At 37.0% G+C, this 13,029-nt stretch overlaps 3 protein-coding genes across 4 annotated transcripts in view; 1 reads left to right on the top strand and 2 right to left on the bottom strand.

The window, feature by feature from the left end:
* Positions 1-13,029, top strand: part of LOC128742208 (neurobeachin-like protein 1) — a 103,707-nt gene that overhangs the window by 27,481 nt on the left and 63,197 nt on the right. For both annotated transcript variants that reach the window (XM_053838487.1, XM_053838486.1), the window contains 2 exons: positions 2,183-2,332; positions 2,468-2,625. In XM_053838487.1, coding sequence (XP_053694462.1) covers positions 2,183-2,332; positions 2,468-2,625 — 308 coding nt within the window. The remainder of the gene's footprint in view (positions 1-2,182; positions 2,333-2,467; positions 2,626-13,029) is intronic.
* Positions 4,698-5,274, bottom strand: LOC128742211 (cuticle protein 21-like). Its single transcript, XM_053838491.1, has 3 exons — positions 5,263-5,274; positions 5,032-5,202; positions 4,698-4,973 (listed from the first exon to the last, which is right to left on the bottom strand). The coding sequence occupies exons 1-3, from the start codon at positions 5,272-5,274 to the stop codon at positions 4,698-4,700; spliced, it is 459 nt and encodes a 152-aa protein (XP_053694466.1).
* On the bottom strand, positions 10,900-11,554 carry LOC128742212 (larval cuticle protein A2B-like). The gene is made up of 4 exons (XM_053838492.1): positions 11,543-11,554; positions 11,301-11,483; positions 10,968-11,241; positions 10,900-10,925 (listed from the first exon to the last, which is right to left on the bottom strand). Exons 1-4 carry the CDS (start codon positions 11,552-11,554, stop codon positions 10,900-10,902), a joined length of 495 nt encoding a protein of 164 aa, XP_053694467.1.

The following is a 13,029-nucleotide window of genomic DNA, read 5'->3' as shown; positions in this document are numbered from 1 at the left end:
GTCCATTACGCGATCGTGCATTCTGCCCATCGCTACGAAGCCTGTTCCTAGCTCGATGGTCGCTCCTCCGCTCTGGTAAAATTGGGTTTTGCCGCCACGGATCCTCCAGCTTCAGCTTCACGCCTTTGCGGTAGATCTCTTGCAGTGCCATGACGCTGAACTTTCGGGGTTCTAATTGATCGAGCAGCACCCTGTCGCTACCCACGAAATTTCGGGATCTGCATTTCCAGGTACCAAGCTTCTATTTCATGTCCTGATTTCGTCGCCTTTGTCCATGCCGAATGTTCCGAGTCGAATTTTCTTGATTGTTCGTAGCATGTTAGCTTTGGGTAGGTTGTCTTACTAAAGCCACGCTACCGAGTCTCGTTATGGGGCTGCCATCTTATAGTGCCGAGTGCCGAGACAACACAGTAGCTCCTTCCTTGTAGGTATACGTGCTTAGTTTCCGCCGGGGTTGGTTATCCGATCTCCGTTAAGTTTGTTCGTATTCCGACTGGTACCACGAGGAGGTAGGGTTGCTGGAGAAGAGGCTAAGGACAACTATAACGCATTATCCAACCATTCACAAATAAATTAATGGCACTAGACCCATTCTCACTTTTCAAAAGATTACTAAAATACCTTTCATGTAGTCCATAAACCATTAGAATAAGTTCTGTGGATCATAAATTATGAATTTTTAAAGAAAGCATATTTTTTACATTATTGGTATAACCGTGAGTCCATCTATTAGGGTGATACAGATTTTTTAAGCGTCCAAAAAAATCCGAAAAGTTGTAGAACATACTAAAATGGATACTTTCCACACATTCTTTTCACTTATCACTTTTTTAAAGTACATTCAATTCGCTTTTTACGCGAAGGATACGTTCCACGCAAATCAAAACTGCGTAAAAATAAACCGCATAAATTTAAAAATTTGCATAAAAAACCTCGAGATTTCAAAACTATGCATAAAGTTAGACTCATAGAGCACATTCGCGTAAAAAAACCACGTGAATTTCAAAATTCGTGTTAAAAAACACTTATATTCCGTTCATCACGTAAAAAACAAACCGCGTAAAAAACGGCTTTAGTGAGATTAAAATACCAATTTTATCTAAAGAATTTGAATTTTCACTCATTTCACAAATATTTCGCAAAATATTTTGTGTGTTTCGATTGTTAATAGCAACCCTCTTCATTTTCACCAAAATGAAATGATGATTTTTGTTTCCGAAGTATCTCCTTTATTCATACACGATTTTCGTGTTTGGTGAACCGGATTTAGTCTAGTAAAATACATATTTGATGACAAATTTTTGCTATAGCACCTAAAGATACACCTTTGCACTGTCGGTGTTTTAATGCAGCCGTCGCAGACAGAATTGTCTTTGCACAGGTAAAGCTTGATTGCAAATCTGCTCCCATATACGATCATCAATGGCTTAGTAAGGAGGATCACGGCAGGTGGGCGTGAAGCCATCAGGGGAAAAAAGAGGAGAAATAAAAGACCAGTTGGAGAGTCACCGCAAAGTCAATGTAACTTGTTCACCAACTAATCAAGCCCAACCAGGTGGTGCGATTCGCGACTTTGACGGTTTCTTTGCCAAACTGGAAAGTTGGCTCGCGTTGGTTGATCGGGAATCTATTTCGCATGTTGCGTATCTATGGGTGCGTTGGGTTAAGTTCAGATTGTGTGTTTGGCATTGGAAAAAATGATGTTTCAAGGCAGGCATGAATGGTACAAACTGAAATCGATGACTATTGGTTCAAATTAGTTCCTTACATGATGAGGTTTAATTAATTAGCTTGCGCGAGTTTCCGATTTTTACTTCCCCCTGATGTTGATTTTCCTGCTTGAACAACATCAAATCTACACTATCTGACAACGCTCTACATTCGGTTGATATTTCATAGGATTGAATTTAAACATTTGTGTCGCATCAAAGAAACTAGTGGAATAAATATTGGCCCAATTGGTCGATTTTTGTTTTTGAAGTTGCTAATGCTAATTTAAAAAAAAATCATGCAAAATTCAGCATGCATGGAATTCAGCTGATTTCAGTGGGAAAAACATTGAAGTAACACGAAATGGTTAAGAGTTGCAGCATCATTTCTCATTTCTTTTCCAATTGTTTAGCATTTCCGTATTAACGGTAGCAAATTAACCATTTTCCTGGTCGTTTTTAACTCGTTGCAGATTAAGCCCTTGTATGTTGCCTACCAGAAGGACCTATCCAATACGCTCTGGGAGCCACTGAACACATTTTGGGCCGAGTGCTATGAGTCGTGCAAATTTTCGTCTCAGCGTCGTGCAAAGCTGCAGATGGAAAGCCGTCGGAAGTTTCAGGTACCCATAAACTGTCTATAACTATAATGTCTTCATAGCTTTGTAAAGTGATTGCTAGTAGTAATCACGATGATGGATATCTACCAAATCAGTTATATCTATTCAAATGCTGTTCATATGTATATTTCTGTGCAGGAGAAAATATTGATCCCTTGTCGGATAAGGCAATCGGAGGAACTTGCACGAGTTAATGTGCAGCAGACACAGCGGAAGGCTAGAGATGCACTCGTCGATCGGCGGTGGAACATACTGAAGCGTTTTCTTTACGGATCAAAAGGAGCGTGGACCAAACTGTAAGTATTGAATATATGCTTTTCTACTTTTTCTATAGTGATGACATTTTTGCTGATTATAACCGCAAAGTGGCTCTGCAAAGAAATTTATTCGGCTGTTCGAAAAACTAGCTAAATCTCGAGCCAATCTCCTAAACAAAAATTAACGTAATAAATTAGTATAATTTAGTTATGTCATTAGACGCAGAAAGTTGGCCGTTTCAAAACAAGGCTTTTAGGCTACTACTACTACTAACTACTACTACTACTACTACTACTACTACTACTACTACTACTACTACTACTACTACTACTACTACTACTACTACTACTACTACTACTACTACTACTACTACTACTACTACTACTACTACTACTACTACTACTACTACTACTACTACTACTACTACTACTACTACTACTACTACTACTACTACTACTACTACTACTACTACTACTACTACTACTACTACTACTACTACTACTACTACTACTACTACTACTACTACTACTACTACTACTACTACTACTACTACTACTACTACTACTACTACTACTACTACTACTACTACTACTACTACTACTACTACTACTACTACTACTACTACTACTACTACTACTACTACTACTACTACTACTACTACTACTACTACTACTACTACTACTACTACTACTACTACTACTACTACTACTACTACTACTACTACTACTACTACTACTACTACTACTACTACTACTACTACTACTACTACTACTACTACTACTACTACTACTACTACTACTACTACTACTACTACTACTACTACTACTACTACTACTACTACTACTACTACTACTACTACTACTACTACTACTACTACTACTACTACTACTACTACTACTACTACTACTACTACTACTACTACTACTACTACTACTACTTCTACTTCTACTACTACTACTACTACTACTACTACTACTACTACTACTACTACTACTACTACTACTACTACTACTACTACTACTACTACTACTACTACTACTACTACTACTACTACTACTACTACTACTACTACTACTACTACTACTACTACTACTACTACTACTACTACTACTACTACTACTACTACTACTAATAAATGAGAAATTTCCGTTTTGCTAGCTTGAATGCCGAACTGCTCAAACATTTTGAACATCATGCCAAAATTTACATAGACATGCCAAAGTTTTGTTCGTTTCTTCTAATAAATTATTCTTCCTCATTCAACGCGTCGATAGCAGCTTGTAAATAAGATGTATGTTTATGACAATGAAAACAAATACATTTTACGGTTTTTTTTCTTTTTGTAAGCCATCTTGTAAAATTGATGGGTGCCAATTTTGCCCCAGAAAATGGTGGCGATTTCACCCCGCCAAAACGAAATATGTTTAAAAAGTTGTAACAAATGAAAGAATTACTAGAAAATATTTTGAAACGACTCAACTGCTTACTACCGGCAAAATGTTATAAGGATTCAAAGCTTTTAGAAGGTTAATTTATCTCACGGAATATTTCTAACAAGTGCATGATATTTCATATTGAAATAACAAGCAACAGGAAACGAGCCCTTACTGAGCAGGAGCGATAACTATCCGATGTCGCTGACTATACGAGCAGGGAGAACTACTATGTATGTTCAAAATGCATGTTGTATGCACTAAAACGAAATGTTTCCTTTTCATTGTTCCGAGCTTGCATTTATTGAGCTAATAAAACTAGAATAACACTTAAGTCACACACAGTCAAACATTACAGTAGAGTGCGCTATAGATGCACTGCTCTTTATATGCACGTATGATGGGGTCGTATGGTACGTTTACTTATTTGAGCGATAATGCTGATATATACAAATGGATGATTCTAATTGTCTTGTGTACATCGTGTACGTTTTTGTACGAATGGGTTGCTCATAGTCCAGGGTAACATGTAGTGCAAAGGTCGGTCAACGGATATTTGATGAAGAATTTGCCGGTGATTTTCACAGAATAGAAAGTGATTGGTAGTATATAGAGTGGTAAAGTCAGAACTAGGCAGTTTTGTGCAATCACGACTGATTCGATCGATCAAATTTGGTTTAACCAATGACGGCTCGTCCGTATGCTGGGTATCCTAGTGGAGCAGCAACCTTGGCGATGGCTGGGTAAGCCAATGGAGCAGCAATCTTCGCCACTGGAGCAACAGCTTTAACTAGTGGTTCGCGGTGCACAACAGCATTGAATCCGTTGACTGGATCAGCAGTGTACTCAACAATACGACGGGTGCCATCAGGCTCAACTAGAGAATATGATCCAGTAACGACATCTCCGCTGCGAGATTCCTGCTGTTCCTTGTTATCCCCAGTCAAGGCATCCTGTAAAGAGCTTATAATGGCCTATCTGCAGTGTGCATGATATCTTTACTATACTTACAGCAATGTGGTAGCTGTAGCTATACTGCGGGTTGGGATCGTAATCATCGACAGCCTTGGCAATCACTGGAGCAGCAACTTTGGCAATAGCTGGATAAGCGGCTGGAATAGCAGCGGGGTATCCAATCGCCACGGCATTAGCCACAGCAACAATGGCGGCAAAGACGGCGAACTGCCAACGATTGTAATTATGTAAATGTAAATGCTCTATGTAAAGCGTCAATCAACTTACTTTGAATGCCATTTTGGAAGATATGCGAACTCGGTGACAACCGTATGTTGATTATAATCTGTTGAGCACTGTTCACTCCTTTTTATAGCGGGTATGTTCTAAAAAATTACTCACATGATACCCGTGGCTCACTATCACCGGTTTCAATTCTGTTTATTTTTGTTTTTGTTACTTTTCAGCCGTAGATCAAAACTGCGTGTATATATAAGCCGTTCTTACATTCTATCCAATGCGTACAGAAGGTGCAAGTTCAATCTTGCGAATTATAGGTACTTGCTGAGCAGTATAGGCAGTGCCTAATTTTATAAACGTGAAAGTTCAAGTTTAGACACACGCCCTACCTTGGCTTGCCAATAGAGCAGCTGCTTGAGCTGGCATGTGTTAAAATCGACGATTTACTTTACATGCTTGCTGTAAAACAGTTTATGTATGCTGAACCCACGTATTACTGCAGACTAAAGGTGTGGTAGCCAAGTAGCTGAGACGGGGTAGACAGAAAACGTTAATAAAAAATCTGCAAAATTAAGATTATCTTACACACTTTAAAGGGAAACCTTGTGGGCAGCCGTGTATGGCCTGGTTGGTTCAACTCTTTTGTAGTTTAATAATGCTTGAATTTTCCTTTTATCGATACCTGATTGTTGCATAGCAAATTGAAGATATTTTTCTGCACGCGTTTGTTTTATAAACTGCATGTTAAACTGATAATGGATCGCAACGATTGCATATAATCGATAAATAAATAACACGAGGCACGAGCTTACTAAAATGTTAGCTAGTCATATTTGGTGATATGTTTTCCTTGTTTTACGGTTGTAGTAAATTTAAGTGATAATTATTCCGCGTTAAAGTGTAGAGTATCATTTTCAAACGCCTTCACATTAAAGTACAAACACGCAAAATCTATTTATTACTAGATTAATACTCATGCTCATGCTTATGCTCAAAATAAAAATTGTGTTCACAAAAATATATTCATTATATTCTGATAGATGAAAGAATGAAGTGAAAGCAGTTTCACAAACGTAACTATTATTTTTTGAGCACGTCAAATTGTTCAACACCTTTTCCATTCGGCCACCTCGCTATGAAAACTGCTTTTGAAATCCCAGAAATCAATGACGCGTGTTTGAACCTTAATGCAAATAATTTACTGCTACTATTAGGCAGTCTGATAAGTACCTGAAAAATGAAACACGGAGAGGTTTTTTTTGGCCAAAGTCGGTTTTATTTTTCAACATACTCTCCTTTTAGGTCGATACAGTGAGTCCAACGTTTTTCTAACTTTTTGATACCGTCCGAAAAGTACTCGATCGGAAGGTCTCCAAAATACACCTCAGTTTCAGCTATGAGCTCCTCATTTGAGTCAAAACGCTTACCGGTGAGCCATCTCTTCAGGTTAGGAAACAAGTAATAGTCGCTGGGGGCCAGGTCTGGTGAATACGGTGGCTGAGGAACCAATTCGAAACCGATTTCATGCAAGTTTGCTTGTGCAACTAAGCATAAATGAACAGGCGTATTGTCGTGATGATAAAGAGGTTTTTTCTTCTTCAAATGCGGTCGCTTTTCGGCGATTTCGATTTCCAATCGATTAATGGAGCCATCGATTAAGAATTTTCTTAGCTACATTTTACTCTAATTAGATTACATAAACGTCGCAAACAACCAGAGTTATGAGATGATGTCGAACGATTAGTAGCTTTAAACTATATAGATCAGCAAACTTTGAACGCATTTTTCTCAATATCAGAATTTTGTCACTTGGCTCGGTCTGACTTAACACCGAGAAACGTGTATGATTTGTACTATACAGGCGCGTTTGGCCTGCCGAAAATTCAAACCACACAGACATCACAATAGTGTCGTGGGCCTAACATAGTCGCAGCAACCTCATCATTTCTCGCAACTGCCACTTAAATTTAGAGCGTTTTATTAAGACCAAAATGATCTAGGTATTCAGTAAATGTTATCCAAGCAATCAATGGTATGAAAATCTTCTCGAATAAACATAGTTTCAATGTAATTCATGAATATTATTCAGGTTATCGCTTAATAGGCCGAAAATACCCACACAAACCCTTGTTCGGATTTTCGTCATACGCTTACAAAATTTTGATGCATTTCTCCTCTTCCTAGAACGCCGTTTTGATAACTGGAGGGCCAATCTCAAAATTAAAATGAAGGTATGCAGACACACACCTACAAAATAAGGAAGGTTCAGGTTTTATTTATACACAAATAAGTTCAAGTTCAAGTTGATTAAATTTTGATCGTAGCAATGTTTGTTTTGTATACAAATACCAATTGTCTTATTTTGTGTGATGCGACTAAGAGCAATTTCAGCTCAAAACACGGAAAAAGACCGATATATATCGACTATTTTTGATTGGAATGAAATTTTCTTGCACTAAACTTAATTTTTTTTGTTAAGAGTAACTTTTTTGAAAATATCATGTCTTGAAAACTACTTATTTGATCAAGATGGCGTCAAAGGAAAAGTTGTAGGAAATTAAGTGTATTTTTATAAAGAAAAATAGTTTTTGTCCTTCCGGTGTTGGGCCACTGAAGGGGGAGGGGGGGGATGGCAAAAAAAAACAAAGAGATTTTTTTAATCGAGCAAAAAAAATATTGATTTGAGGCATTTTTACTTAAAGTTTAAACGTGAAAACCAAATCTATTCTTGCTTTAATATGTACGTTATTATTTTCCATGCGAAAATCTACGAAAAAAGACAAAAACGAAAAAAAAAATTTCGGTCGCTTTTCGGAAATTCCGTTGTTCGAATTTTCATTTTTGTTTCGTGCTAGAGGCATTAACTCAACTCGTACACTTATTTTTCGAGTTTTTCAGGCTGTAGAACCCACAGACAATTGATTTTATGAAAAAAAAAGATTAAGTCATATCCTACAAATTATTTTTTTGCCCCTCGATTTTTCAAGCCAATTTCCAAGGGTGGGGGAGAGGTGCGTTGGAGGTGACAAAAACTTTTGAAATTATTTGCAATGGCCTTACACTGAAAGAAAAAAAAATTCAAAACCATGATAAACCATGATGTTTGAGTTTTACAAAAAAAATGGATATTTGTGAAAAATTTATCTAACGTCAAATTTAAAAAAAAAATCCGAAAGAGTGTCCATCGATAGCCAGATTTTAGGGCATAATTTAAGATATCTTTGAACAAAAATTAGGCAAATCGGAGAGGAAGGCTTGATTTTTATCATGGATTTTCTTTTTAGATTTTAAATAACTTGAGAACGGAATAGAATTTGATTTTGTTTGAGTTTTACAAAAAACTGTAGAATTTGGATATTTTTGAAAAACTTGTCAAATTTCAGATTTAAAAAAAAATTCGAAAGATGGTTCATTGATAGCTCTTCATCAAATTTTAGGGCATAATGTAAGCTAGGGTTTATTTCTAATTCCCGTCGTAGTAAGGAAAGCCACTCTAATTTTCATCATTTCTTAGGTGGATAGTCCAATAGTCCAAGAGTTCTGCTGCCGATTTGACTCAAACACACTTACCTTCCGATCCGTGCCCTTTGAATTCACTAAAAAGCGATTATTAAAGCATTTTATTGAAATTACGCAACTGACTTTATATCTTAAATTCGTCGTACCGTTTTGAAATTCGTCCATCAAAATTTTTGATAAATGTTATTCTGCAAAATGTCTGCAGGTCATGCCAGTTTTCCCGGCTGCAGAATAACGACAATGCGTTGCGTGGGTTATTTACATTTTATGAATGACGGAAATTGAAACGATTAGTCGACATTTTCTTCTTCGTCGCACGAAAAAACGTAGGAAATTTGGATGCTAGGAATTCATTAATGAAAAAAGCATTCAAATAGATCTCAGCTCACTTTGATTGATCGCGTAGGATAGTCAACAAACTAAAATATTAGGGGATAACTAATTTTGCATTATGTGTCATAAAAATCGCTGATATTTTTAATAATTTGTGTTGGATAGGACGGGAATAGGCAATTACGATGAAGCAGCAACATACCCTAGCTTTAAAAAAAGGCAAATCGGAGGGGATGGTTTTGAGATAATTGACATTTTATGATTTTTATCATGGTTCCGAAAAGCTATTTCTTTCAGTGTAATTTTTTTCTGAAAATAAACTTTTCCTACAACTTTTCCTTTGATGTCATTTTGATCAAAAAAAGTAATTTTCAAGATATGATGTTTGGAAAAAAGTAACCTCATTTCTAAATACGCCCTTTTGAGACGAACAAAATTAAGTTTAGTGGAAAATAAGTTTTTGCTTGATATCCAATACATCAGAAAAATTTCATTCCAATCAAAAATAGTCGTGTCAAACGTTTTGGTAGTTGAGCTGGAATTGCTCCTAACGCAGTTTATGGGAGGGTCTAGCATTATCGGATTCTCAAATCTATAATTCATTCGAGATTGCTTAAGAAATCTCAAACTCTCTCCTGAGCTAGATCATTTCCTCTACACTTTCACAAAGGCGGAAATGATCTGGTAGAATGTATCTTCGATATCAAAGAAGAGGAAAAATTCCAAAACTAATACTATTTTTGTATGAAAAGTTACGATTTGTTAGTCACGAGTGGGTTTCGTAAGTCGAATTACAACACCTTTACCTGACAGCTACCAAAGTGACAATTTTCTGTCTAGTTTTTCAAATATTTTATTAAGGTCGCAATTAAAAACTGATTGCGTTATGCTTCAGTAATTAAACTCTAAAACTTTTCCGGCTTTATTTTTTTTTAATTAACAAGACAGGCAGGCTTTGTTTGTGAGAAGTTTTGTAAAGCGGAACAAAAAGCTTCATTGGTCTCATTAATGAATGGCGGTGTATGTAAGCAATGCAAAAACGCGAATTGTGTGGCTCCTAAGTTTTACTACCTATGCTTATAACGCTGATGCATATCAAAACTCTGTGCATTAACATTTTTATGTTGAATACTGCTCTCAAATGGATTTTATATCCTTCGTTACTACTATGTCTGAAGTAACAACTATTGTTTCAATGAAAATTTAGATAATTGGAAATTTTTGCTCAATCGTTTGAAGTCTTGGTTCGACACTTGTGTGAATGGGATATTAATGTGTTAACAAAAATAAGTGTTTTCCCAGATATCCAGTTTAGTTTTTCATTTTTTTTTTGTGTTTCACAGTTTATGTTTGGACTTGATTTTCATCAAACTTTTCGGTTAAACGGTCGGGCATATTTTTCGGACAATCGGTGATACTACTGTAAATTCTTTTATAGAAATTGCATTTATTTCAATGAAATGCTAACGCATTGCATTGCCTACGGTTCTTATATATTTTACACTCTGCTTTAGTCACACAGTCAAGGAAAGAGATGCATCTAATTGCATCTCGTGGCAAACTAATTTAATCTTTTTTATAATTAAATGGCTTGTATATACAAACATCTACTTTTTGTACGGGCGTATAGTTGAGCTTGGAATAACTAGAAGACTCACATTTGTAGCTTTGAAGGCGATACGTTGAAGTCTTAGATAGGATAGAAAGCAGTATAAAGATGATAGCGAAAAGAAGGAAATAAATAAAATTTATACTAATGACTTTGCAGAAAGAATAGGCACGTGAGATTGACAGAACAGGAAACGTTCGAGGATCAATTAGATGGCAAGAACTTTAACCGATAATGGCTTTGCCGTAGGCTGGATATCCTAGATGGGCAGCTGGATAACCAAGTGGGGCACCTGGGTATCCAAGGTGAGCAGCAGGGTATCCTAGTGGAGCGGCAACTTTGGCGACGCCTGGATAACCGAATGGAGCGGCAATCTTCGCCACTGGAGCAACAGCCTTGACTGCAAGTGGTTCACGATGCACAACAGCGTTGAAGCCGTTGACTGGGTCAGCAGTGTATTCAACAACACGGCGGGTACCATCAGGCTCAACCAGAGAGTACGACCCAGTGACGACATCTCCAGAGCGTGATTCTTGCTGCGCTTTGTTGTCTCCGGTTATGGCATCCTGGAAAATTTTGAATTTGACTGCTTTTGCATCTTTTGTAATCGATTAGTTTCACTCACGGCAATGTGATAGCTATAGCTGTACTGCGGGTTGGGATCGTAATCATCAATGGCTTTAGCAACAACTGGCGCGGCAACCTTGGCAATCGCTGGGTACGCAGCAGGATAAGCAGCGGGATAAGCGGCAGGGTATCCGATCGCCACAGCGTTGGCAACGGCCACGATGGCGGCAAAAACTGCGAACTAAAGTTAATCACTTATTAATTCCAATTGTTCCAACACATTTTCGTCCAATTACTCACTTTGAATGCCATTTTTAATTCTGTACGGTGTTTGTCACAACGCGTTGTATCGATTATGATGCCAATTCCAAACAGCACTCCCCTTTTATACTAAATGCTATTCTTTGGGATTTACTCATTCCAATTCCATAGTTAGGTCTCGCCCAGTTCGATAGAATTTTCCGAGCGTTGCATTGCGCGCGAGAGAGAAATAAAATTTATCATTCTTCTGAAATTGCATACACGCACATTGGAGTGCAGCTCGCAAAAATCAGCGAAAGTCGTTAAAGCCCTGCTCTGAACTTCGCAGGCATATATTTTCTTATGTCGCATAGATCTGTATACATAGATTTCAACTAGACCTGGGTAAATATGCGAACCTAGGTATATATACAGTTTGATTAGAGATATAGTATAAGATTTGACTTCAGTATGTACATAATTGATCAAGTCCTGCCCAGTACTACACCACCGTGTAACACGTAGACTTGTAAATCAACTCACAAACAAATTTATAGCGTCTAAAGCGGATCTCAGTTCACCACCGTACATTTGACATTTGATCAGAATGAAGGTCCATTCACTCTGGTACACTAGTGTAGCATTTGGCAAACGATAGACGACCCTTACCGTTGGGGTAGTTATCACAGTGGATAGTGTAGCATAAATAGCACCCATCAAAACACTGGCACCGGTCACACCATCAGCGAACGTTTGCTCTCACCAACCAGGCGGCTTTATTAACGACGACGTTGCGAATCAGTGCTGCTGTGGGTTTTTGAATAGGCGCAGCTTGGTATTACCTACTTGATATTATGTGTAACTAAATGTCTGGTTTTTGCGTTGTTCGAGTTTAAGTAATTGTGATCATTTTTCAGTATCTAAATTACGAAGGTCATTGCCGTTTTCGTTTTTTTGTTTTATATTTTACATTGATATTTTACATTGTATCAGCGCAAAAACACAAATAACAAAAAATTTGACAGCCTGAGGCTTATGGTAAATGTTAAACACACAATTTGTGCTGTATTAGGAGACGGTATACGGCAATTTACAACTTTATCAATAATTTAGCAATATACAGCTTATTAGGAGAAAAGTAAAAGGAAATCGTTAGAAGAAATCATAAAGTTTGGAATGCCATGAAAACATGACTGAATAGATATATCAGGCAACAATATAGGAATATTGTGATTCATTTAGTTCAGTCTATTTAGGTTTAATTATTTTTATTTGGTATCGTAAATACTACATACAATAAATAATAATAATCATGTTGATTTTGGATCAATAATCGATTAGAAAATTAAAAACCCGAATTAATCCACCTAGCGGCGTGACCTAGCCTTTCTACTGTCACAATAATCATCATTTAATTTCTCAGGAACAATCTATGTATAATTAACTTGACTATATTTTTAAATATCCGTTCCGTATTCCTCAAAATCCTTATTTGCCAGTAAAATTCACAACGTATTGCGTAGAATAATTAAATTTTCTTTCCTTGT

Source organism: Sabethes cyaneus, chromosome 3 (genome assembly GCF_943734655.1).
Source record: "Sabethes cyaneus chromosome 3, idSabCyanKW18_F2, whole genome shotgun sequence".
In the NCBI taxonomy this organism is placed as follows: domain Eukaryota; kingdom Metazoa; phylum Arthropoda; class Insecta; order Diptera; family Culicidae; genus Sabethes; species Sabethes cyaneus.
This window is presented reverse-complemented; position numbering and strand designations above follow the sequence as displayed.